This window comes from Camelus ferus, chromosome 10 (genome assembly GCF_009834535.1).
Source record: "Camelus ferus isolate YT-003-E chromosome 10, BCGSAC_Cfer_1.0, whole genome shotgun sequence".
Lineage (NCBI taxonomy): Eukaryota > Metazoa > Chordata > Mammalia > Artiodactyla > Camelidae > Camelus > Camelus ferus.
This window is the reverse complement of record NC_045705.1, coordinates 28,690,387-28,717,545: the sequence shown is the minus strand read 5'-3', so window position 1 is coordinate 28,717,545 and position 27,159 is coordinate 28,690,387. Positions and strand designations below refer to the sequence as shown.

Below are 27,159 nucleotides of genomic sequence, written 5' to 3'. Positions count from 1 at the left end.
TTGGCTCCCCGAAACACCCAGAGAGTGAGCTGGTGCCCACCTAGACCTCCTGCCTGTCCCCAGGGAACTGCAGGCAGGAACTTCCCAGGGGCTCAGCAACCAGGCACCATGGGGCTCCTTTGCCAGTCCTCTGAGCAGCATGTCCTTGGCCTGGACCTTGGTGGGAGAGATGGCAACCCGGGGGCGGCCCCGCCCCCGCAGGTCTGGTGGCAGCTCAGCTGGTCCAGCCACCCAGGGAGGGAGAGGCAGGAGGCTGGCAGCCTCAGGCGGGCTCCGGACACATGACCGGCTCTTGGGGCCAGTCCAGGAATTAGAGAAGCCAGTCTGCAGTCCCTCTCAGTGGAAATTCACGGGCCTGGGAGGGGAAGTGGGCGGCAGCAACTGGGTTCCCCCAGGAGGTGGGGGTGAGTGGCCAGCAGGCTTTACAACATAACCCTAGGGGCGTCCCAGGAAGTCAGGGGCAGAGGGAGGCTGTGGAGGCAAGATGTGCGTTCCAGCCCTGGCTCTGGCACCTTCCAGCATGAGGCCCGGGATGTGCCTCCCAAGGTGGGTGTGCCTGAAGGAAGCCAGTGGGGGCTTAGCCCAGCCCCTTCATCACTTCTGACTTGCACTCTGTCTTCTCCAAAGCATTTTGCAGACAGAGTTTTGAGCCCAATCCCACTCTATATGGCACAGGGTCTGTGAGAACAGGCCAGGTAGAGCCTTCAATACTTCCTTCCCCTCCCCGTTGCCTGCTCAGGAAGGAGGTGACACAGGCCCTACTTAGGTCATAGGTCAGCAGGTGGCAGTGGCAAGGACAAGAGTGACCTTGGGTTTCCCTTGCCCCCTACCTTCTTGAGGCTCGCAGCCTCAGCCCCAGAGCCCCAGGCATTGGGGCCTGACCCACCCAGATTTCAATCCGCATTCTCAGCCAGCTTACATCTGCTGCCACTCTTTGGGGAGGAGGCGCTCGGCTTCCTGGACCATCCCGGCACCCTCGTTTTCCCACCACCCAGGCCAAGGGGGCTTGGGGAGGAGATGTGCATGGGGGAAGAAAGGGACCTGGGGAGTCTTCATGTTCATCTGACTGCTGCTCCCACGCTGTGTCGCCCCCAACTCCAGGGTCCTGATGGGTCCTGAGAGGGCACCCGGGCCCAGGCCCCTGTCTGCAATATCAGATATACCCTCACACCTGCTTCTCCCAGATGTCCCACTGCGGGGGCCCCACCCTTAAGCATCACAGACGGGCCAAGGAGCTCCGCCATCTGGCTGCCTAGACTCTCTCACCACTGCCTTACAGGACCCAGTGCTCCTCAGTCCCCACCTCCTGCAGACTCTCACCCTCCGCTGCCGGGGTCTTGGACACTGGGAGATGGGCAAAGCCCAGGGGGACAGTCACTTACTCTGGTGCGGGGTTCCCAGGGGCCCAGGTGCCTTGCTGAAGCTCTACGTCTTTCACATCACCTGATCCTTGCATGACCCTGTCACCATCCTAGTGTTCAGTTGAGAAAAGGGAGGCAGAGTTTTGCCAGGGGTCGTGTGGCTACCAAACACCAGAACCTTTGTTGAGTTCCGCCTGACCCAGGAGCCAACGCCTTCTCAGGGCAGGGGTGGGTGTCTGCAAACCACCCCCTGACACACACAAACTTAGTGATGTAGAATTGCTGCGTGGGCGTGGAGGGACCTCTGAGCTGAATCAGACCCTGTCCCCGCCCCGCACAGCCCAAGTTCAGCTGAAGCCCCAGACTCTCCTTCTCTGACCAGGGGTCCCAGCCCACAGCCAGGGACCAAGCCTTGTCTCTTGGCCTCTCTCCCCTTGCAAGCCCATCTTCAGCGCAGGGTAGCACGTGGTCTCTCTGTGAGGCATCTAGACGGACAGTAAGTGTGGGACGGCTCCCGGCTGCCTTGATAGCAGGACCACGTTCGCCTTCAGACTGTGCAACCTGCTGGCCAGTGTGGCTCCCGCTCCTCTTAGCAACAGCAGAATGTTGAGGACACTATTTAAGCTCTTGTTCTTCATGGTCCTTATCTGTAAAACAGGGATAATGATAAACGTGCACCTCATAGGATTGTAGTGCGTAGATCAGTTAACGTATGGTGGGACTAGTATGGAGCAAGTGCTACCTAAGCACCAATTATGTAAAACTATCACCTGGTTGCTTCACGTGCATTTTCTGTATCTTCCCGGTTCCTCCTTGGCAGACAGCACAGCTTCTGTCCCTGTTTCCAGTTACCAGCTCAAGGTCAGGCACAGTAGCCTCATTTATGCTTTTTGTTCCCCCCACGAAAGGCTATCAAAGTTTGTGGGTCTGGCGGTGGTCTTGAATTCTAGATTCCAGCCAGCCACATTCTTCCCAGTGGCTAAGCTAAGGAAGTCTTGGGAAGTGAGAGCTATATAATTGACAAAGCTCCCCCTTTTTGCTCTGGCCAGCAGGAAGCTCAAAGGCAAAATTATATATGGTTCAACTAAACAGCTAGAGCTCAAGAATGCAACTACTTTCATTTTGTGTTCCAACTAGACCGATCAATAGTGCTGTGTTGAGAAGGATTCAGAGGTTGCAAAGAGTGATACCAGCTGGAAGCATGGCCAGGGTACACCTGGGCTAAGAAAATGGGAACAGTGATCAATTAGTGATGTCTGTTGTGAGTACAGCCATGGGGAACATGCCATGCATTTGCTATCACTAGGTTGGGCAACTCAAATAAACCTGTGCTAATTTCACCCAAGTCTATACTTCCTCATAAATTTCTATTTTCTCTATTAAGTTTTACATTTTATTATATGTACTTCCTTTGTGGAATGAGGCAAGTCATAAATTAAATAAGCCGGAACAGCTTCACCCAGGGCCCTCAGCCCTCTGAGCCTGGTAGGAGCCCCTGGGAGAGTCCCTGATTGCGGTGAACAGCGCCCCTGGAGTTAAGGTTTCTTCAGCCCAGGGTTGTGTCCGTGGCCTCCCACAAGCCTGAAAGTGGGTTTGCCCTCGATTTCAGCTGCAGAAATCCTCTTGCAAGAAATTAATTAGGTTCAAGATCAAGAGTTAGACTGTCCCTAAGACGTGCCCCTCCCTCCTTGCTGGAGGACAAGGCTATCCCAGGCCCACCCTCCATCCCGTCTTTCTCTGGGGAGCATCTGTACCTACATCTTATCAGGGCCAGAGAATCTAAAGCAACTTGATTCAAGCATCACCTCGGAGGACTGCTAAAGATGCAGGTTCTTTGACTCCAGCCCAGATCTCCTGCTTCAGAATTCCTGAGCCCTGGAACCTGCACTTTCACCCACCCACTCACCAGAGTGAGAGACCCACAGGCCTGGGGCTGGCGAGGCGCCTGGAATAACCAGGGAACAACTTTGAGTTCCATCAGGCTCCTAGGCTGGGGAAGCAGCGCCACCTGGTGGGCCCCCCTGAAACACAGCCACTGCCCTCCTGCCCCACTTCGGGGAGGCAAGTCCTCTCCCCACCCCTTCCTTTGCCTTCAGGGCCCTCGAGAGGTTGGAAAGGAGGAGATAGAGGGGCAACTGTCCTCCTAGATGGGCCTTTCTCCAGCCTTCCATACCCACCCCACCCAAGGGAGCTTCTCCCATCCTATGTCCTAAAGTAGCTGTGAAGGCAGAGCATCTGAACACCTCCTCTGGGCTTCAGGATGCTGGGGTTCACACCTGTGTACAAGCTAGTGCTTCCTTTAAAGTCTCATATTGCCCCTTTAAAAGTTTCCTGAATTCTGCACATCTTACTCCATCACATTTCTTTATTATGAAAATATTTCCTTCCTTTGTAAAAACTGGATGCTCTAGAAAGAGGCTGAGTTTATCTTGTGGCTTCACTGACCCCCATCATCCCAGCCAGCCCCCTTTGGTGTATTTTCTGGGGGCACTTGGTCCCTGGTCTCAGAGGCTGGAACCTAGGGGTAACATCCACCTGTTTGAACACACAAATAAACCTTATTCATGTCGGTGGCCAGGCAGGTGGACCAGAGCTGAGCGTCACACTTCTCACGAACCAGGCTGAACAGGGTGGGCCAGAGATGCTCCAAAAGACCTCTCTGCCCTGAAGACCGCAGTGAGGCCCCCACCACTCTTTCCTGCAGATCCAGCCACTCTGTTCATATTGTTTCTGCCCTTTGGTCCTCCCCCTACCCTGGGAAGCCACATCCCCACCATAGCAGACCGGATTGTTACAAATCCTTTTTAATAATCAGTCATCCGCATTTTACAGAACTGTGCACAGGGCCCCAGCCCACTCCCCTACAAGGCACAGCCTCACCCACCCACTCCCTGGGGGGCAGAGGACAGGAGAAAGCATCCCCCACCCTTCCCTGGACAGCTCAGGATCCTGGTGAACGCACGGCCAGCTCTTCACCCCTCTGATTCCCTAAGCAGCCCAGGGATGGTCCAGACCCCCTTGCCCAAGCAGCCCTGTTTCAGTCCAGCTCACCCAGGCCCTGCCCCCATGGCATGGCCCAGACTGATCTGAGCTGCTGGGGTGAGGATGGGTCAGACCCAGGGAAGGGGTCCTGGCTCCTCGTGTAAGGTAAAGCCCACCTTCTCCCACTACCCCGATGAAAATGTGAAAACCAAAGAGAGAAGCATCAGAGAGGAAACAAAGCTGACCCACGCAGTGGGCAGTCCCCTGACAGCCTGGGGTGCCTTATCTACTCCGCTGTCCCCAAACTTTTAATACACTTTCTCTGACATGATATATACAGCACCTGAGGCAGGTGGAAACCCAGCCCACCTGTGCAGGGAGTGTTTTCTCTGAGCTGCTAAGACAACCCAGGCAGACACTGGGTAGAGGAGCCACAGAAGAGCTGGGGCTTAAGGCTGGTGGCAGAAAAGCAAAGGAGAGGAGGGGCCCAGGCCCCAGAAAGCTCCCCCCACCCCACTTTCCAGCCAGCACAGGACGGACTAGTGGTCTTGTAAGTGAGGCGGGAGGCAGGCCTGGAGGAGGGAGCCAGGGAGACCCCTAGAAGCCCTGAGGTTAGGGGACAGGCAGGGAGGTGGGGACAGCAGCTGCTCAGTACTTGGGGACCTCGCTGTAGTCTTCGGAATGGATGTGCCGGCACAGAGTCATGGACAGGAGCATCCCCAGGAGCTGTGGAGGGAGACGGCCAGAGTCAGGGGCAGGCAGAGCTGCTCAGGTCTCCAGAGACCTCAGGGCAGCATCCCGCTGTCCATGTCCACACATGGGGCCTGATGTGGGTTATGGGGATCCTTAACTAGACCCCCAGGGTCAGCCTGTGATCCAGGTGGCAGGCAGGGCCAGTGGTCAGGCCGGGTTTGCTGCAGGGCCTCTAGAAGCAGATGGGCTTCAACCCACCCCTCCCCCCAGGACATCTGCAGAGTGGGGACATGCAGGGGATGGCGTGGGGATGGCTGGGGAAGGGACCCAGACCTCAATGACAGCGACGCCCACACACACGCCTAGGATGATGCCCAGGTTCTCCTGCAGCCACGCCTGCACCTTCTTCATGCAGCCCTAGGAAGGGAGAACACAGCCACGTCACCCCACCACGTGCCACCTCCCCCCACCAGGCAGCATCGCCAGGAGGGCCCACGCCCCGGCCAGGGAACACTGCCTGTTCCCTGAATGGATACATTCATGAATACAGAGATGAAGGTACAAATGACAAGCGAACAAATGAATCAAAGGCAGGAACAGCTCAATGACGAAAGGAAAGATGGCACAATAGCCCAGATGAGCCAGAGGGGACCGAGCGTCTGAACCCGCTGCACCCCCAGCCCAGCCCCGGCCCACAACCTTCCGCACACCTCCTGGTAGACGGGCCAGAGCTCCGGGCTGTTGACTCCGGGCTGGGTCGTGTTGCTGTCGGGGATCTGGCAGAAGCCCTTCCTCATCTGGAGCCTGTGGTCATCCTCCTCTCTCTCGATCTCGCAGGAACAGGGGTAGGTGATGTTGGTGTGATTCATGAGCTCGGCGTTTTCTGTCCAGTTGTAGAAGCTGACCCAGCCGCAGCACCTCACCTGGGCAGAGAAGGGGACAGGCCGTTCGAGCCCACTGCCCACTCCAGCTGGGGCCTCTCTAGACAGAACCTCAGATCTACCCCTTCCAGGCCCTCCTGGCCTCAGCCAAACCACCAGGATTAGAGTTTAGGTTTCACTTTGGCTTTTGTGAACCACAAGGAATTTAAAGGGGCGCTCAGGGAACACCTACCATAAACTATGAATACAGCAGGAAACAGAAATCAGGAGCAGCAAAAATACAAAGTGGAGCAGGAGAGACGTTCAAGTTGAAAGACAGAACATAGGTGTGTGGGTCACAAGGAGGGCAGATGGCACATGGCTAAGAGTTTGGGGGCTGGAGTCGGCCTACTGAGTTCAAATCCACTTCTGCCACCTAGCAGCTGCTCAGCTTTGGTTAGAGTGCTGACCTCAGCTTCCTCCTCTGCAAAATGGGGTGGGGGAGGGGGTGCAAAACTTCCTAACTCAAAGGAGTGTTCCTTATGAGGACTAAAAGGGACGAGGCAGGCAAAGCGTCCAGCCCAGGTCTGGACAGCACAGTAACTGCTCAGGGAAGGCCAGTTCCACTTTTAGGCGCTGAGCACATGCAGGTGTTGAGGTTTGGCTCTGAGCTTCCTGATCGCCAAAGTGAAAAGGGAGACATGGTCGACTGGCCTTTTTAGAGGAGAAAATCCTCTAGTTCCAAAGGCAAAGAAAGCCTTTCTGGGCTCCGCAGAGCTCGTGAAGGGCACCCCGAGAGTCTTCAGGTCACAACTGGGCTTGAATTCCTGACAGCACTGGGATCTCGGGGGCTAAGCCTGTGTGCCAGAAATGCCCAGGAAGGTGGAGAAGAGTTGGGGGAGGGCCTTTTCAAATTCTGGCCCTGCCCTGGGAATGAGGAAGCTGCCGCACTTCTCTGAGCTCTGGCGTTCTCATCTAGAGAATGAGGTGATAACAGCCATGCTGCTGTTGGGCCCCTGAGAGGACTGAATGGGCCAGTGGGCAAACCTCAGGCCGCCACCATGCCCCCTGCACGTGGTCAGTTCCCCACCTGCTTCCTTCCCATCTCAGGCAGCTCGACCCTGACCAGCAGCCTACTGGCCAGCAGGGGGCGTGCCGGGCACGCTCAGATGGTCTCTGGCTCTGGGCAGTTAGTCCAGGCTGGTGCCAGTGCCCAGCTAACTCCTCTACAGCTGAAAGGCTGGCACCTCTGAGGGACAGCCACAGGCCTTTCCACATCCAAGCAAAATGAGGCAGCTTTCCTTGGCCCTTCGACTGCACTAAGCAGAGCCCTCCTCTCCAGGGCTCCCTGCACAGAGGCCCCCTGCATCTCAGTGGTTGTGCTTGATGGTTACACATCACTGCCGACATGCCACCTGACAAATGCCTTGGGCTTTATAAACTCATCTCACTTGAGCATGGATCAATAGCTCCATTTTATAGATGAGGAAACTGAGGCTCCGAGACGGTCTGGCCAGGAAGGAGCCAAGTTCGTATTCCAGCTTTTGGGAACCTGACTCGCCGTCTGTTTTCTTACCACCATCCCAAGCAGCATCTGACCAACATCAAATCACCTAGAGGCCCTGCCTGCTGTGGGCATCCCCGGTCGGTCCACCGCTTCCCGTGGCAGGGTGCTCACCACCTCTCCCCCAGGCTCTGTGAAGAGTGATACTTGTTCATCTTGGGACATCCTGCTCCCTCTAATCTCAGCAAACGGTCTCAGCAGTTATGGATCAAACCAAAGGTGGGATGAAAACATCTTCCTGTGCACACTGAGCCCCCGGCTGACACAGACCCCTATGTCATCAAAAATCTGCATGGCCCGTGGGCCAGAAAATATCACCCTCTCCTTTCACAGCTCAGAGAATGGGCGTGCCCATGTTGCCTGGACAGAGACCCATCTCTAGTCTCCACACTCTCCTGGTGTCAGGCTTTCTCCTGCTGTCCCGCCCCTGCCCCTCACACCCCAAGGCAGCCGTCAGTCAGTGCCGGCAGCTCCTAAGTGACCGCTGTGTCCAGTGCCTCCTGAGACAGAGAAGGAGGCTGCAGCCCAGAGAGGGTGGGTCCTGACCAAGGGCACACAACATCTGGGACCACCAGCGGGGCAGCTGAGACCTGCTCACTGAGGGCGATTGGTGTGTGTGGTGACTGGTTCACCATCAAGGCAGGCTGGGAACCCAGTCAGTCAGTCAGTCAGTCAGTCTCTCTCACTTTGAGGTGGAACACACCTGCACCAAAGTGTACCAACTCAGCTTGAAGAACTTTTCCATACGTACTGGCATAACCACCACCTGGATCAAGATTTGAATAGAACATTCTTCTCACTCCAGAAGGTTCCCACGGCACCTCCTGAGGGGTCGCCTCCATTCATACCTGTGTCAGTCCTATCAGCTTCGGCACCCAGTTTCCTAACCTCTGGGCTGGAGCTCCCAGCACGCCCCAGCCCGGCTTAAGATGGAGGGTCCAGAGCTGCCCCTTCTCTCTAGCCACAGGTGGGAGCACTGCAAGCCGTGGAGCCACCTCCAGGACCCTGGGACCCTTGAGCGAGGAACTGTGGTGGCCGAGGTGCCAGGTGGGGGGCTGCTTAGGACCCCCCCCAACAGACGCACACTCACACACAAGCCCGCTAACAGATTGTGTCTGCCAGGCACAGCCAGGCACACAGATGACCAGCCCCACACAGACACATAGAGGCTAGTCCCCCTGCATCCCACTCACCTGCGCCTGCACGTAGTCCCAGGCCTCCTGCAAGCTGTCCTCGTGGTTGTCCTTGTAGTTCTGAATGAGCTGGGTCACGATGCCGCCCATCTCCTGCTTCAGCTGCAGAGGGGAGAGCGTGGGGGCAGAGTCAGACTCCTGAAACCCGTGCCCCACCTCCGGTCACATCCGCTTAGACCGCCTTTTCCCCAACTCCTCCAAACACTGGCAACAAGCTCATGGCTCAATTGTTTCGTCACCCATCCAACCACTTTCCTGCCACCTCCTGGGTGCCAGTGTCCCCCTGGTCACCCAGCACAGTCAGGGCCAACCACCCCTGCCTGACCGTCACTTCGGCATTCATGGCCCTTTAAACGTGAATCTCTCCCTATCACTGCCGAAAAGCCAGGCAGTGGCCTCCCACCACTCTCAGGAGAAACACCACTGTCTTCTCAATGGCCCATAAGGCCCTCCAACATTTGGCCCTGTTCTTTTTAGACCTCGTTTCCTCTGTTCTCACTCCCTCTATTTCAATTACAGATCTTGCTGTCTTTGTGCCAAGCATACCCCTGCCTCAGGGCCTTTGCGCTTGTCCCCTCTGCCTGGAATCCTCTTCCCCAAATATTAACATGGCTCACTCCTCCACTTCCTTCAGGATGCTACTCAAATGGCACCTCCTCTGAAAGGCCTTCCTGGACCACTCTACAAAATACCAGTCCTTCTCTGTCCCTCTCCCAGGCCCTCCTTATCCTATGGGGGTAAGGGTAAGCATGATTTTTTTTTCTATAGCCTCATCATTACGTGCCTATCTGTTTCCAGGATTTATGATCTCTTTTCTCCACTGGAACATCAACTCCGAGGGGGCAGGGACTATCTGGCCCAGCCTGGCCAGAGTAGGGGTGTGGCAGTCACGAATAACATGAGCATAACCCTGCCATCTCCCCCACACCATGGCAGCACCTCTCCCAGTTAATCCTCATGCTGGACCCAGGGCCCCGCAAAGTTCACTGCCCACCTGTGCTGGCCCCCACCAGGCTCGGAAACTCAGGGCCAATGGTGAAGGAAGCGAGAAACACCTGCTTTTCACTAACCCCACAGAGAAAACACTCATTTACAGAGAAGGCAGACGATGGCAGGGGGTTAGTTCAGTGGTAGAGCCCATGCTTAGCATATGCACAAGGTCCTGGGTTCAATCCCCAGTACTTCCACTTAAAAAAAAAGAAGGCTAGACGAAGGATACAGGGATCAAAAGGATTCATCCCCCAAGGACTCTTATTGGGGCTCTGAACAGAGGAGCTCACTGTGGCAGCTTGTTAGGAACAAGTCAGCTGTGTAAAGGAAGGCAAACCAAAACCAGCCTAAGAGCTGAGGACAGGGCTTCCTTTGGCCCAGATGCCAGGCCCCAGCCCCCCAGTCCTGGCCCCAGCCTGGCCCCACCTGGCCCCATCTGTGGACCTTGCTCAGGGGCCTCTCCGGGCACACCAGCTGGTCGTGATCACCTGCTGTCCCTGCAGAACCCAAGAGCAAGGGGCCAGCAGGTGCCAGAGTTGCATCCGCACCAAGGGGAGCCCCACACCTGCCCCTCAGTTCCTGAGAGAGGAATTGGAGGGCTGGGACAGGCACCTCCAGGCAGGGGCTTTCAGAGCCTGGCTCAGAACCCCGTGAATGGCGCATCCACCAGCTTCCCACGGGCAGCTGTGAACCCTGGGCTCAGAGAACTGACATCCTCCAGACAGACCCATGGGCCTGGCTCCTTGCCCCACTCCCTTCACCAACCCTAGGAACCAGCCCCTGTCCCAGGCAGCCCCATCCCCTTGGACCGCTCTCTGCCCCTCTCCCTTTCCATAAAACACTTAGCATAATACTTTTTTGGTTTTATTCACGCAGAGCTCTACAGTTTACCAAGCTTTCCCCTCAGTGACTAATCACAACAGCAGTAATGGCTAACTTTGATCAGATGCTTCTTAGGTACCAGAACAGTGCTAGGCACTTTTAATGCATGATTTCACTGTAATTCTCAGAGCAGACCTATGGCCTAGGTATTGCCCTCATTGCCTCATTACAGAGATGCAGAAAATGAGGCTCAGAGAGGTTAATTAATTTGCCCAAGGTCTCATAGCCAACATGTGACGAGCTGGGGTTTGGACCCAGGTTTGTCTGATTCCAGAACCCAAGTTTTTACCCATTAAGCTCTAAACCAGCATTTAAACCACATGGCCAGAACTTGCAGTAGGTGAGAGCAGTTTTAAGGAGGGCCCAGAGAAGTGAAGTGATTTGCCCATGTCACACAGCCAGAGCTGTCTGTCTGTAGAATCTGAGTCTTTCTTCCTTGACCTCTGCTCCACCTCTACTCCCTAGTGAGCTGACAATCCCCGAGGCATAGAAAGGAGGGGGTCCCCAGAGGCATTTGCATAGAGAGCTGTCTCCTCTACATCCTTCCCACCCACCCTCCCTCACCGACCTCGGCTCTATTTATACTCAGCAATGGTTGCCACTGCAGCCCAGACTTCCCTGTTTCAGGTCCCTGAAATGAGAAGGTGATGCAAGCTGGGTGGTTTCCACTGAGGCTGGGTGGTTTCCATGGAAACACTACATCCATCCTCCTGCCCAGAATGGGGCTGAGGGACACAATTAGGCCACAGGGACCATGGCTGCAGGGGCTGGTTCAGCTTAGAGCTGATGCCTTGGCACCCCAATGCCAGGAGGCCATGTTAGGAGCCCAGGGAGGTTACCTCGGCAACCAGACAGTTCCTGAGACAAGAAGGAGCAAGGAGGGAGAGTCAGAAGATGCTCACCATCTCATTTCATCCCTGCAGGGGCCCCTCTGTAGTTTCTGCCTGCCCTACACCCATTCTCCCTTCTCCTTGAAATGGTAGTTCCCTTCCCTGGGGATGAGCACCTTTCAGTCCCTCCGTGTGGCTGGGAAGCCCTGCCCCCTCACTGCATGAACAGGCAAAGACCCAGACTGCCACTTAGTGCCTCCATACCCTGGGCACAGAGAATGGTTCAGGGATGGGTGTGAGTCCTGAGGTCACATACACTGGGCCTGTCTTTCCACTAATCTGGTGGGATAAGGGCCTGAGCTGCTGGTGGCCACCTGAAGCTCCACTGGGGACAGCTGGCCTGAGGAGGGAGCCAACAGATGAGAGCAGGGCCAAGGATGGAGAGGTGTCCTGATGGCAGACTTTAGGAACCTGGATTCAGCTGAGCCTGCAGCCAGTCTGTACGGTTTCAGTTGGGTTACTGTCACTTGTAATAAAGCATCCTGCCCAGGACTTGCTGCATAATTTACAGCCCAGTGCAAAATGAAAATGCAGGGCTTCTTACTGTGAAATGATTAAAAATGTCAAGACATCAGACCACGCACAAGACCATTCTAAGTGTGGGATGGTGTGTGGCTGCTGGGGTTACACACCTAGGGAGCCAGCCCTGGTCCTGCCCAACACCATTCTCCCCATTTCTCAGAAGAGAAAACTGAGGCTCAGAGAGTGAGAATAACTTCCCAAGATGAGATCACCATCAAGTAGCAGAGATATGACCTTAACCTACTATGTGCAGCTCCAGGACCCTGAGATCCTAATCACAGCAAGCCACCCACCAGCTCCACCTGACCTGAGATGCTGTCATCCTCTGGGGTGCCTCTCCTCCCCCTCAGCCCCTGCTGTGCTTTTATTTCACCTTGTAGTGTGACTTTTCTCAGACAATTAGAAGTAGAAGAGATCTTTGAGTCCAGCATATCATCCAAACGTAAGAATCCCTCCCATATTTTTCCAGGCTCTGCTTAAATGCTCCCTGTGACGGGGAACTCAGTACCACACAAAACAGCATACTGCAAGATTGGGGAGGCTCCTGATACTAGCAACTCATTTTAAGTCGAGCTCAAATGATTTCTGCCCATTAGTTTTCATCCTCCTTCTCCCTCTCAAGTCCCAACTGGAACCACACACAACAAATCAAATTGCTCTCTCCCAGAATAACCGTCATTCAGATATTTAAGACCAAACCACATCTCCTTTCACCCCCACCTCCCCAGGGGAAGTCTCCATGCTCCTTTGACGGCTCTTTGGGATGGTGTTCAGCCCTTTCTCCCTGTTCTAATGTGTCAAATTAACGCTTACAATGAGGTGTCCCCATGCAATGTAGGGGACCCACACCTTCCTGTCCTCTTCCCGGCTTCCCACAGAAGGTGTTGCCAATGCTTTGAGACATCATCCTGGGATCCTTGTAAGAAATGAGGACCCTTTGCCCTGGTGAATGTGGAGGGAGTGGCATGTTTTTACTTAGTAACCCCCAGCGTCTTCCCGGAAAGCCAAACTGCAATCTATACAACTGTCTACTCCAGAATTCAGCAAGGGGACCGCGTTCCCTGCCCCCACACCCCCACACCCCCACACCCTCACTGGAAGCTCTCTGAGGGTGCCGCCTGAGTCAGGCACTGGGGCCATGCAGGCAGCTGCTTAAGAGTCTCTGCCCACTGCTCTCCTCTGACCCTTTCCAGAAGGACAGCCTGGACGACTTCTTCCCCCTTCCAAAAGGGAAAAGAAAGGCCACCATCACCTCCCCTTGTCCTGATTCCAGCTGCCACCCCTACAGCAGCAGTGGAAACCCCCGAGCTAGTGGACCAGGAAGTCTCCATCGCAGGGAGCAGACAGCGCTGTCCTCAAGGAAGCCATTTCGCTACCTGTGCGCTAGGCCCTGTGTGAACTGGCTATTTGGCTATTTGGGGTGTCTTAGGTGGGAGAGGAAAGGAGGAGGAAGGAAACACAGTTCTCCTGGCCACCTCTCTGGGGAGCCACTGTCACCACCCCTACCGCTGGCTCCCACGCAGACCACGCAAGCCCTTCCTCCCCAAGCTCTCAGCCTTCGTCCTTCTGCTCAAGCCCCTGATATAACCTCTCAGAGCCCCAGCAGCCTCACACGTGCAGGTTAGCGGTACAGACTGCATAAATGCACCAAATCCAGCGCCCAGCACATCGTGGGAAACAGTTATAAGTTAGTTCACTTCTTCCCCCATTGACCCCGCACCCACCCTCCACTGCCTGGAGAGAACAAGTCAGAATTCCAGAATGTCAGAGCTGGGGATGGTCCAAGTGTTCACCCGAGGCTCAGAGAGGCTGGGTAATGTGTCCAAGGCCACACAGCAAGCAGCTGTGGAAACAGCCAGAGGAATCTTAACTTCACACGTAAATCCCAGTTCCCACAGCCCGGGCTGATGCTAACATTAATACTGATGGCACAGGAACAGCTGCCATTCTCTGAGCCCTTACTAGGCATTAGTGAAGTTAATAATGGCGACAGTAATAATAAACTCTTGCGATGATGCCAGCAAACATCTGCCCTGGGCCAGGTGGACGCTATGACCACCTGTCAATGCTCTCTATCCTCCCCGCAGCACCATACAGTCGCCCTTGGGGCCAATGGGTCCAGCACGGAGCAACGTTTGGATTTTAGAAAGGGCTGGGGGCTATGTGTCACCCCAACAAACTCTCCCATTCATATTTCCCGAGGGACACCTAAAGAGGGTAAAACAAAGCCATAAACAGCCTCATTTCCATTCAGGTTCAATTTTGCCACCAAATGAGTTGCAAATGGTATTTTTGGTTTTCAAAGTGTTTTTTGGACTTTGGAATTGCAGATAAGGGAGAGTGGACGTGTATGATTACTGCCATTCGACAAAAGAAGAAACGAGGCACAGAGAGGCTGAATAACTTGCCGAGGGTCTCAGACCAGGGTTCCAGCACGGACAGTTTGGTGCTGGGGTCCAGGCCCTCGGCCACCACTTTATTCCTTCCACCAGCATTGCAGTCTGGGCTCACTGCAGCCCTGGTTGGGGTGGGGTCCAGCCAGGTTTATTCTCCTCCAGCTACAGATGCGGAACCCATGGCTTGAGAGACCAGTGCCTTGTCCAAGGCCCCAGCTCCCCTGTTGCTGCCCTGGGAACAGTGGCTGCAAGGAGCGCAGGGCAGGAAGGACAGATGGCAGCCCTGGAGACCACTTCAGGGGGAGCCCAGGGTCGCAGTCCCTCCCACCTGCCTAGGGGGCCTGGAGAGAGGGGGAAGACTGGGCTCATCGCCTTCCAGAACGCCTTTCTCCTTCAGGCTTCCCAGCTGGGCCTCATCTGCAGGAATAAACACCACCAAGGGCATGTTTAGTCTCCCACCGGGATTTACAATGTGCTGGGAAAGAAAAAATAAATCATTCATTCCAACTTGGGCGATTGAGTGGCGCCAGAACTTCCCCAGCAAAGCCAGGAAATTTCCCCCTGCTTCCAGAAAAGGGGGTGGGCCAAGGTGAGGTGGGCTGGGGCCAGGGGGCATTTGAAGCCCGGGGGTGGGGGTGAGGCAAAGGAGGGGACAATGGGGTACCATGCCGGACACAGCCGGGACTGGAGACAGGAGAGCCCATTGTCCAAGCAAGCCCTGCTCTCGGCCCGTGGGATGCCTCTGAGGCATGGCTCCTGGTCGGCGCTAAGCAGATTATACCAGTTAGTGGGGAGGTGCCGTGGTATAGAGAGAGGCATGGGCCTCGGGTCAGGGGCATCTGCACAGAGAGCTCTACTCTGACGCATCTGAGCTGTGTGTGACCACGGCCAAAAGTCACCACTTTCCTGGGCTTCAGTTTCCTAAACTTGAAATGCTTGTAAAACTGAAATGTGTGTCAAGGTGCTAGCTCAGCTCCTGGGATGCAATTGGTGCTCACAGATGGGCGCTGTCTTTATTGCTGTGAGATGGGGACACACACAGGGGTGAAAAGGTGGACTGAACGACACCCCTGCAGAGTAGACCAGCTTCTGGGTTAGTCCCAGGAACCAGCTCACTGGGGCCCAGTTCTTATCCACTCTCTTTGTAATGTACCAATGACTGGGTACCAGAGAAGTCCCAGGTGCCGTGGGGCGGAAATGAACTTATCCCACAATGTTTTCTTTAGAAAAGTAGTTTCCCTCCCTCAAACACTAGCTTTCTCTCTGGTAGCCAAGTGAACTTCCTTTCATCTACTAAAACTGCTATTTCCCCTTTTGCTTTGGCTGCCAGGAAGCTCAGTATTCAAGTTGGCTATCAGCTGTTGTATCTTACCCCCTAACCTCAGGAACAATGGTCTTCTTTCTCTCAGTGTGCATTCTGATCTCTCTCATATTGATTTTAGCTACTCTATATCCATGTTAAAAGCCAGCTCCAATTCTCTCAGGAAATAGGCTGCATGTGGATTATAAATAAGTAAAGCAGATTCAGGTAAGAACCACTACAATGAAAATTTCACCAGCATGAATCCAGAAGCCAGGTCGCCTTCGTCCAGATCTTGGTCTGCCACTTACTAAGTGTGTGACCTTTGGCCAAGTTAATTAACCTCTCTGTGCCTCAGCTTCCACATCTGAAAATAAGGGTATTCATTCATAGTCATGCTCTCAAAGGCTTGCCGTGAGGAACGAATCATTAAATGCAGCATATGTGAAGCATTTAGTACCCGGCTTGTTCTAAATTCTACTGTGTTAATTGTTGGTGTTGGTGTAGTCTTTTCTCAGCTTCCTTCTGAGAGGGATCTGCGGCAACTTGACCTGCAAGTGCTCAAATGCGGGAGCCCACCTGACTGGCAGCCCTGCCACCCCCACCGGTGGACAAGAACTGTAGCTCTGGCAAAAGGCAGGGCGCCGGGGGAACTCCGAGTGGCATCAGGGAGCCCGGGCTCTGGTCTGGCCTGGCCACTGACCGCTGTGCGCCCTCAGCCCTTGTCTGTAGGATGAGGGTACTCGCACCACCTTTCTACAGTGTGGTGAGGCTCAGGGAAAGAAGAAATACAAAGTGGCCAACACCGCACCCAGTACCTGGTGTGTGCCGAAGCTGTGTAGGAGACGGTGGGGGTTGTAAGGATGGAATAATGTGTGTAAACCTTCGAGAAAGTACCATGTGCATGTAGTAGGTGCTCCATAATGACAACTGACAGTCACAATTGACTGGCTCACCCAATAGCCACTGCCAGCTCCCTTCTCTCTTGTGCCTCTGTCTCTAGAGTCTGAAAGCTGGATACATACTTTCTCAGCCTCCCTTGAGGCCAGGAGTGCCCTTGTAACCCAGTCTGGGGGAGGCTTCTGGGGAGGGCTTGATTTTCTGATAAAAGGCATGGCCATGGCTGGCATTGCCTTACTTCCTTTCTTCTGGCCTCAGCAGCACAGATGTTGTGCCTGTGCTATGGCAGCCATCTTGTGGCCATGAGGTGAGTGGCATGATTTAGGAAGGCTGTCTTAATAAGGATGCTGAACAGACAGCCAGAACTAGGATCTCTGAGCTTCCAAACACGACTTCTGGTTAAGTCAATGACAAATGTCCTTAGAATTTCAGCCCCAGTACGTCTGATTTTCTGTTCCTCAGTGCTGAGTGTCCCCTCCTCTGACACAGGACAAATGTTTTCATTGACAGTCTCCTCCCTGGGCCTCATTTGTGGATGAGATGCCATAACTGTGCTAAGTGTTTTGCTCAGATAATCTCACTGAATCATCGCAACAATCCTGAAGATTAAATCTGCTAATGTCCTCAGTTTACAGAAGGCGAAACAGGCACAGAGAGGCATGCAGCTCGCCCATGGCCACTCAGCAAGAAGGTGGTGGGGTAGACCTGAGATTTGAGCAGCGACTGCGCCCACCCGTACTGTCCTCTCCTCTAACGCTCTGCCATGTGACCACAGGGAACTGGAGGCCTGGGAGGCTGCCTGGCACCTGTGGGCTTCTCTGCAATAACTGAGAGGTCTCTTGTCTACCTCTCACTCCCAGGCCAACCCTGGACCCCACTCTGAGCGGCTCATCCGCCCAGGTCGGGGTAAGGATGAGGGGGTGCTTACCTTGCCCATGTTGAAGTAGAAGAGGACCCCAGCAGTCACCTGGATGATGAGGATCAGGAGGAGGAAGACAAAGTACTGGGGACACAGAGCAGGCACAGAGTCAGCTGAGGCCCCCCGGCAAGTCCCCCTCACCTCGATTCCCCCACCCAGGCTGGGTGCAGCGGGCTGCAGGGCAGCGGCGGAGGCCCTACTCACCAGCCCCAGCAGGCAGCGAACCTCGTTGACAGCACCGATGCAGCCCAGGAAGCCCATGAGCATGGTGAAGGCCCCCACGCTGATGAAGATGTAGGCTCCCACCTTGAGCGAGGTGGAGGAGGTCTCTGCGGGGGCGGGGAGGGGCGGGGGGGGGGAGAAGAGCATTCGATTCAGCCTGGCTATCTCGCCCTTGTTAAGCACAAAAATAGGGGCAGAGCCCTAAGGTCCAGGACAGTTGCCAAGTCCCTGCCTTGGGGCTGGGGCGCTGGGGTCAGCCACCCAGCAAGGAATCTGCTCCCTCCCGGTTTGGAAGCTGCCTTCCCTAGATGTGCACCCCACCCCCATCTATCCTAACCCCCAGCCCTGCTTTAGTTTTTCTCCTTAGCTCTTGCCAGGATTGAAAAGACTCTACATTTTACTGACTTATCTTACTCATTGTCTGCTGCCCCCACGAGCACGTGAGCAGCATGAAAACAGGGACTCTGGTCCCTGCTGACCCCCCGCCTCCAGAACAGCGTCTGGCACAGCAAAGTGCTGTATGAATATCGGCTGAATTAACACACCACAGACTGGCAGGTTCTGCTGGGGCCACGGACGCTGAGGGCCTATCTTCCTCCTTGTCCGTAAACAATGAACTCCAGGCTCTTCTCCCACTCACGATGCCTCAGCGGCTTCACACGTGCTGTCTCCACTCTGACAGAACTCTGCCCGGTAGGCACCAGCACGGCCATCTCACAGACGAGGAAACTGAGGCTCAGAGAGGCACACTAGCAAGGGCCAGAGCTGGGCTTTGGAAACAGGCAGACCCCTCAATGCCATGCTCTTTCCCCTGATGCACAGGGCATGTGAACTGATACAGGCATTACACGCATTCATTTGTTCAGCCGACGAAGATTTACTAGGTGCCCACTGTGTGCCAGGTGCTGTGCTGGTTGCTGGGGGTACAGAAGCCAGCCTGCCGAGGCCCCTGCATGAAGAAGCTACATTCAATGGGTTGCGGGTGGAGATCCGGTTGTGTGAAGGGCCACGAAGATATGGAAGCCGGCTAACGTCAAGAACACAGGCAGGAGTCGGGGGTGGGGGTGTTGAGGTGATTGGGGAAGGCAGGTCTGAGTAGGTGGACATTTTTGCTCAGATAAGAATGGAGTCAGCCAAGTGGAGATCTGAGGAACAGCATTCTAGGCAGTGGGAACTGCAGGTGCAAAGGCCTGAGGAAGGAGTAAGCTTGGTGTATTTGAAGAAAGGAAAGAAGGAGAGAAAGAATAGACTAGTGTGAATGAGAGAGGACTCTGACAGGCAATACACTTGAGACACAGAGAGACAGAGGGGCCTAATGGCCAGAGACCCTCTTCAGGGCCTCCAGTGGACAGAGCCCACCCAGAGGGCTGGAGGTCAGAAGTCTCATCAGGGCAGTTGATTAGCATTTCCCAGGATTCCCAAGATAACACATGGTAAGGCTCATGTCTGCCTCCAGCTCTTGGGTGTGGGGTGCATGGGGTATGCTCAACCCCGGGGCTGTGACCCACCAGGAGGGCCAGGGTGGATGTGCTCACTCCCCTGACAGCCCTGGCTCTCTGGAGAGGCTGGCAAGGCACTCTCAGGGAGGCAGCTGGGCAGGATATTACTAGAAAGCTGCAGAGCATCCTAGGAGCCTCAGTGGATCAGAAGAACCTCTTAGGGAGGCAGACCCCTGAGTCTATCATAGCCAGGCAGATTTTCCAGGAGACGATCTGGAACCTGCATTTTTAATGTGCTTCCCTGATGACTCAGATACAGCCAGGGCTGCCACAGTTGTTAAGCTAGGTGACCATGTCCCTGGGGAGCTGAGATCCCCACCTGAGACACAAAGTGGGCGTTAGCACCCTTAAGGAACAACGACAAGGCTGGAGCGTGGGTGGGCAGAAGGATGTGATCCAGCTCCATTTCCTGGGCACAGACAGAATGTTCTGGAGCTCAGGAAAAGCCCAGGCCAGCCCAGGCCAGCCCACCTCACTCTCAGGCACCCCCACCCAGCTCCTCACAGGAGCCCCCAGGAATGTGGGCAGAGCCCTGCGGGAGTGAGTGAGGTGACTTCCTCTTCATTCCAGGCCCTCACCACCCTGGCTCTCCGCCGTCCACGAGAGCAGGGGAAAGCTGTTTAATTTTACTTTTCCTAAACTTCCTGGGTTTGGGTTCCGCAAGTCCCCGCAGTGAGGACTCCCCCCAAAAAAAGCAACTGGCACTGCCTGGAATTCCACTGTGTGCCAGCCCTGAGAAAGGCCCTTTATCCAAATCATCCTGCTGAATTCCACAACAGCCTGATGACAGTAGGTCTACACCCTGATCTGTCCCTAAGGGCCAGGACGCCCAGAGCAGCTAAGATGCCGCCAAGGTGCCGAAGGGGCAAGGCCTGGGGCTGAGACGCTGACTCGGGTCCTTCTCCTGGGGGGCCAGCCTAGTTGCAGGGTTTCTGTTTCTCAGAACACTTCACTGATACCAGTCCCTGTCCTTGTCCAGGGTCTCAGGCTGGCCCTGATATGAGCAGCTTGACTTAGAAAGGGGCAAGCTTGTAGCCTGGGGAGGCCAACACACTGTGCACCAACCAACATCTTCTTGGCCTTATTGGGCCTAGGACGTACCAACGAGGTGGGGAGAAAGTGGCCCAAACGGAAAGAGACCGAGGACCACGAGAAGTGAGAACTAGTCCCAGCTCTGCTGCTAATAGGCTCTGACCCCGGATCAGCCATTTTCTAGGCCTCTCTTTCTTTCTTTGTAAAAAGAAATTGATAATTCCTACTTCTTAAAGATGTTCTAAAGATTAAATAGTGCTATAAACTTATTTAACGATCACTTGTGTAAGGTGTACAATTTATTAGAAGCTGTTCTAAACGCTTTTCAGACATTAACTCATCTACTTTCTCATGACAGCCTTATGATGTTCAGCCTATCCTTATCTCCATTTTACAGATGAGGAGGCACAGAGAGGTGAAGTAACTTGCCCAGGATCATACAGCCAGTAGATAGCAGAGCCAGGACTGGAACTGTGGCTCCACGGTCTGTGTTCTTAACCATCGTGCTTGCTTCTGCTTATTACGATGCAAATGCATGGTATGCCTCACAGGGTAGGGGCTCAGGAGACATGCCACCCGGTTCATGTCCCTGCTCCCCTACCCTCCAGCTGTGTGCCCTGAGACGAGTTACTTCCCCTCCCTTCAATTTCCTCCATTATAAAATGGAGTTGATGATGCCTGGCCCCACGGACTCACAGTGAGCATTCAGCTAGGTAAGAAAAGAGGCATGTCACGCAGGCCTGGCACATAGTAGTCCCTGGGTTCCTGGTTCTGAACCTCACTTGGTGTGTGACTCTTAGCAAATCTTTTCCCTCCATCTCTGAGCCCCAGTTTACCCACGGGTATAGTGACCCGGCTGGCAGACTGGTGTTTCTGAACTCTGGCTGCCTGGGGAACCCCCTGGGAAGCTTTTTAAAAATCTCAGTGCACCGGCCTCCACCCACACCAATGAAGTCAGGTCCCTTGGGGTGAGGCCCAGCGGTATTTATAAAAACACTCGGGTGCATCCAGGGGGCCTCTAAAGTCTGGCCAGCTCAAGATTCTCAATCCTGAACAGGGAGGAGGCGAGAGGAGCAGAGGGCAGAAATGCGGTGGGTGGGCTGGGCCTTGAGACTTTGCCCAGAGGCGCGGTGCCTGCTGGGTGTGGGCCACAGCCCAGGAAGCGGGAGCCCGGGCCAAGCAGAGCCAAGGAGGGTATGTCCCATGTAGGGAGGGTGGGCACCCAGCTGAGGTCAGAAACCGAAACCTTAGCCCCAGAATGGGGAGCAGTCTGCACCCTGACAGCCCCAGACCGCATCGGATGTGGCTGGAGGCTGGATCATCCTGGCTTCCCTGCACATCTGAGGGGAGCCCTAGCCCCTGGGGCCCCGGTGACAGGTGTAGCCCCTTCATCACTCATACTAGCCTGGTTCCGTTTCATTCAAATCAAGCAGCTGTCATGGGCCTGAGTCCAAACCCGCTGCTTTGGGCAGCTGCTGGGAGGGGAAGTGAGCCAAGGACGCGCTCACTGAGGGGAGTGGCATTACTGTGCTACTTGGGGCCCCCTGCTCTGCTCTGCCTCCCTCCCACCTCAAGACTTCCACGAGAGGCTAGTGCAGCGAGCCGGCAGGCTTCCTGGAGGAGACAGTGAGTAAACTGGAAAGGCTTTTATCATCCCGGCAGGAGAGCCGTGGGCTTCTTCCCTCCAGCTTCAACGGTGAGACAAGAGGCTTCCATGCTGCGGTTCCCTCCCCCACCCTGCCGCCCTCCACTATGTGCAGCATTTAGGAAGAACGTTCTGGGGGCTCAAGACCCACACCTATCACTCAGAGGCTTTGTGAACTTAAGCAAGGGACGTCACTTCTCTGAGCCTCATTTCTTCATTTGTAAGGCAGGAAGTTCCTACTGCACAGAGCTGTTGTGGGATTAAGACAATTTATCTATGCAAAATGTTTGGCCCCATGTCTGGCACATCAGGAGCACAAACAACAGAACAGACGCTGGGCCTGGTGCCTCCTCAACTGTGCACTGGCCTGACCTACCTGACCGGTGCCTGGCACATAGTAGGAGCTTCATGGATACCTGGTAATCTACCGTTCCTGGCCCTCTCTGAACTAGGGAGGGGAGGGACAGTTGGCCACGTTTTGCTGAGCAAGCAAATAGAGGAATCGAGGATATAAGAGGCTTTCTCAAGGTCAGGGCAGAGGGAAGGGGCCAGGATGGCGAACAAGACTCCCGCACCCCCCAGTGCTCTCCAGACAACAGCAGCTTTGTCTGGGGAGGGAGAGAAAATTCCTTCTGGAAACCCCTGCAGAGAGGCCCTTCGGGAGGTGGTCAGCAGCAGGACCTGGGCAAGGCCCTGAGGTCTGCTGGAAAAGGGACCAGAACTGGGGCTCAAGTTCTTGTGGGAGCAGCCCTGCCTGCTGGGCCCCACTCGAGAGGCGGCTGGGGCAGGGGGAGCAGAGGGGTCCTTACGCAGGACGGAGATGAAACTGCTCCTGTCAGCCAGGATCCACACCCCGAAGCCCAGGATCACAGCACCCAGGACCTAGAAGGAAAAGGGGCTGTTACTGGGGGGCTGGAGAGCAGGTGGGGTGAGAGGGCCCCAATCAGCTGCCCCTGCCACCCAGGCGTGGGGACACAGGGGAGCCACCTCCATCCTTGCCCAGCCCAGGGATGTCAGGATGGCCTCAGGCCCCAAACTCTAAGTCCTGGCCAACCCCAGCAATCCAGACAGCAGGGCCATAAGTGGGGAGTCCCTCCTGGCTCCTGTCTCCCCTACCCTAGGCCCATGTGTGGTCAAACTGAGCCTACAGGCTCTGGGGTGTAGCCTCCTGCCAGGGTCACCCTTCTACTATCTTCCTGCCCTTCCCCAACTTGGGGGCTGAAGCTTCCTAGAGAAGCCAGGCTCGGGGTGGGAAAACCCTCAGTGGACTTATCATCAAAGCCTAACCCATCCATCCTTCGTATCTTGGGTCCAAGGCCAGGAGAGGGGACCTTCCTGACCCCCAGGCAGACCAAGGGGCCCCTACTGCACAGCCTGTGCTGTCAGACCTCCTTTTTTAAAAAATATTTTTTAAAAGTTATTTATGCGTTTATTTTACAATATCATATTTTTTAAACTGAAGTGTAGTTGATGTACAATATTACATGTTCCAGGTATACAATAGAGTAATTCCCAATTTTTAAAGGTTAAGCTCCATGTATAGTTATTATAAAATATTGGCTACATTCTCCATGTTGTACAACACATACTTGTAGCTTATTTTATATATGATAGCATGTACCTCTTCATCCTCCACCTCTCTCTTGCCCCCCCGCTGCTTCCCTCTCCCCACTGGTAACCACTAGTTCCTTCTCTACATCTGTGAATCTGGTTCTTTTCTGTTATAGTCACTAGTTTGTTGTTTTGGTTTTTTTTTTTAGATTCCACATGTAAGTGATATCTTACAGTATTTGTCTTTCTCTGTGTCAGACTCTTCCTAAGAGCCTTTCACACTGGGTTTAACTCGGCCACGTGTCTCTCTGCCTAGACTGCAAGCTCCCCGAGGGCAGGGCTGGGTTGCATGCAGCACTGTGCACCTGGGCACTTACAGTCCCAGGTGCTGCGGACACAGGCAGTGAGCGAGATTATGAATCAAACTATGTAAATGCAAGACTGGAAAAGAAAACGAATGGGAAACGGCTGACATAGGGATTCCCTGCCTCCCTTCCCTCTACCAGGGCGGGCCCACAACCTGAGCCCACCTCCCAGGCGGAAATCTAGCCAAGAGCCACCATCCCATCAAGCCAGCTAAGGCTGAGGAGGGGCCTGCAGTCCAGGCAGAAGCACAGATTCCCCTGAGGGGACTGGGGTGTAGGGGCCTGCATCACCCCACAAGACTGGCCTTTCCCTGGGGCCTGGCTTAGACCCATCTGGGGACAAACCCACCTTCAGGGTCCCAGCCTGTCACTACCCACCTTTACTACCAGCCCAGGGTTCCCGCCTCAGCCATCATCCATCCCATAACCTCAGGTGCAAGGTCAGTAACTACTGATAAAGCCCTCAGCCTGGGGTGAGCCCCCCGGCCCCAGGGTCTTGCTCAGCCTGGCTCTGCAGTTATTAAAGACCAGAGCTGGGCCCCTGGGTAAGGTGAATGCGGCATTTGACTCAGGTGGAAAAATGAAGGGGACACGAAAAAACTCAGTAACCAAAATAAATCAAAGTTTACAACAATTACTTTTAAGAAACCCAAATTAATTGGGAAAAGAATCTATGATGAACAAAATATCAAAACTTTAAATAAAGACAGGCTTGGTATTACTGATTTTCCCTTCTGAAAAGGATCAGGGCCCCAGTGTGATGCCGTGTTGATCTCACTCGCCTTACCCTGGCCCTGCTTAGAGACAACAGCAGCCAAGGACCAGGAAGATGAAGGCACAGTGATCTCCCCACATTTGTCCCCCACTGTCTCCCAGAAACTCACCTGTCCTCACCTCTCTCCTTCTCAGATGGGCCCTGTTACTGTCCTCATTTTACAGATGGAGAAACTGAGGTCTTAACCTGGCCCAAGGTCACCCAATTCACCTGTCAGGGGCTCAAAGTCAAGTCTGACTATTTAATCAGGCCAGATGGTGACACATCAGCATCAGGGGTACCTGGGGTCCCTCCCTGGCCTGAGCCTAGAAAGCCAGTCCCTGGGGACAGGAAAGCTACTGAGACCCTGGGAAGGGGAAGGGTCCACCCGTAAGTGGGGGCACCTCAGACCACGCAGCCTGCTGGGAGAAAGGTGGGCCTTACAGGACCTACCAGTTTGGTTCCCAAAGACTCCTGAACCCCTGCCCACCCCAACCTCACACCTCACAAAACAGCTGGCCCACGGTCTGCTCCTGCCACCTCAGACCCACGTGGAGGAGCCCCTGTCTGCACACCTCCTGCACCAACAGGGCAGGACTGCAGGGAGAACCACACTCCTAAACAGAGAAGGGGAGGCAGGGCAGAAAATTCCCTCTGGGCAAATATAATCCCAAATAGAGCAAAATCCCAGACTGGCCAGCTGAGGGGCTCAGCTGGCCTTCAGGAACCCAGGGAGGAAAGTCCCTGGTGCTGCCTGTTTGGCTCTGTGATCTGATGACACAGCCTGGCAGCCAGGTGTGGCTGCACCAGCTGTCAGGCCATGGGACAGCCAGGAATGAGGCCAGGTCACGGGGCCAGCCAGAACGGGGGAGGCACCATGACACCCCCTTTCTCTGTGAACTGGACCAGGGCTGTGGTGCACATCCCATATTAACACTCCTCCCCAGACCCACGAGAATCTCCTGACAGGGCTCAGCCAGGAGCCAGGAGCCTCATAGCCAGCATCCTGCCCCAAGAACGGCCTCAGGGTTTCTTGGGATCTGACAACAGCTGATGGAGCAATTTTCCCGGGGAGTTTGGGGTCAGGAGGGAGTGGAGGCAAGGATGTACACGTGTACCCGCCTGCATGTGTGAGCACACACAGCAGCCCAGTGGCTCTGCCAAACCACAAGTCCAATCATGTAACTGCTTCCCTGTGCATGAAACAAAGACCGAGTCCTTCCTGGAAGGCCTGCACAGCCCATGCCCCGGGGAGGCGCGCTCTGCCCCTCTCCCCCTAGGCTGGACTTCTGCTCTGCTGCCCGGACCCCGCTCTCCCAGCCGCACACACAACTCCAGGGAGTGCTTGCTGACTGCCCTGACAAAGCCAAGTGTCTTATTATCTGCTCTCTTAGGGACCATGCCCTTCATTCCAGCACCTAACACAGCTGCAATTTTATCTTCCTTTTGAGTCCCGGATCAAAGCCCACCACTCCCCAGAACGTCAGCCCCACCACGAGTGCGGAAGCCGTGGCCCTTCTGCCAGTGACTGTCTACCTGGCATCCAGGACGGGGTCTGAATACACAGAGATTTCAAATCCACGTTTGGTAAATGAGTGATGAGTGGACGAGTGAATGAACAAACACACACAGTCTCCTCTAACTCTCTCCTTCCCCTCTCACTCTCCTGTGATAAAAGCTCCCCCTCTCCCCAAGTACAGCAGCCCCCCATTCTGATGAGCTACCCTGGCCCCTGGACACAGGGAGTGAACACTTCCTCCTACCAGCCCCCTGGAGCGGCTGGGAGGAGGCCAAGCAAGACTGGCCCCCGGCGCTCTGGCCGGAGGGAAGCTCTTCCAGGCTCCGGCTCTATAGGGCAGCCTGGGAGCAGGACAGGAAGGAACACCTTGGCCAAAACCATCAACCTCACTCCCTTTCTCTACCAAGTCTCTACCCCATCCCACCCACTGCATGAGCGAAGAGGGGGTGTCTGTGCCCCTGAACCCCAAGTCCCACCACCTCCTAGGCTGTAGCCCAGACTCCTCCTTCCAGTTCCTAGAGCCCAGGGGATAAAACCATGGGGCTCCCACATCCCCCACCCCATCCTGACCAGCTGGCCTTTTTTAAAAGCTGGGCCCCAGCCCGGGGAGCCAAGTGCCTGCCAGGGAAGGCTTGGCTCTGCTATGTGGGCAGCCGCTTTCCAGAGGCCTCGCCCAGCCAGGAGGGACCTGAACTCCAAGCAGGGAAACCCAGGTGCCCAGGCCCGGCTGCCATCAGTGGAGGCCCAGAGCAGCAGCGGGGGCCTCAGCATGGTCCTTGAGGAGGGAGCTGGGGCTGGAGCCAGGGTGGCCAAACAGCAGGGCAGGGCTGTCCCTGTACATGTGTGCCTGCACGTGTGTGCACATGAATGTGCCAGAAACACACTTGGAAGTATCTGTGTGTTGGATTAAAGTTACGAGAATGAGTCTTTATTTCCAAACTCTATAATCCTATGTAACTTGTAATGTAAAACCATTTCTTTCCCATAAGCAATACATGTCTCCTGTAGAAAATTTCGAAACTGCAGAGAAGCAAAAAGAATAAAACCCAAATTCCCAGGAATCCCAATATTAACATTCGAAGGTATTTTCTTCTCCTCTCAAAAATATTCATGTATGTGT

The 27,159-nt window shown here is 54.8% G+C and overlaps 1 protein-coding gene across 2 annotated transcripts in view; it reads right to left on the bottom strand.

Annotated features, from left to right (window-relative positions):
* Nucleotides 1–4,149: 4,149 nt before the first annotated feature.
* CD82 (CD82 molecule) overlaps nt 4,150–27,159 on the bottom strand; it is a 50,458-nt gene continuing 27,448 nt past the window's right edge. For both annotated transcript variants that reach the window (XM_032488512.1, XM_032488511.1), the window contains 7 exons: nt 22,660–22,732; nt 17,657–17,781; nt 17,462–17,536; nt 8,654–8,755; nt 5,747–5,959; nt 5,370–5,453; nt 4,150–5,069 (listed from right to left, as the gene is read on the bottom strand). In XM_032488512.1, the coding sequence (XP_032344403.1) occupies nt 4,992–5,069; nt 5,370–5,453; nt 5,747–5,959; nt 8,654–8,755; nt 17,462–17,536; nt 17,657–17,781; nt 22,660–22,732 (750 nt within the window). In that variant the 3' untranslated portion in view covers nt 4,150–4,991. The remainder of the gene's footprint in view (nt 5,070–5,369; nt 5,454–5,746; nt 5,960–8,653; nt 8,756–17,461; nt 17,537–17,656; nt 17,782–22,659; nt 22,733–27,159) is intronic.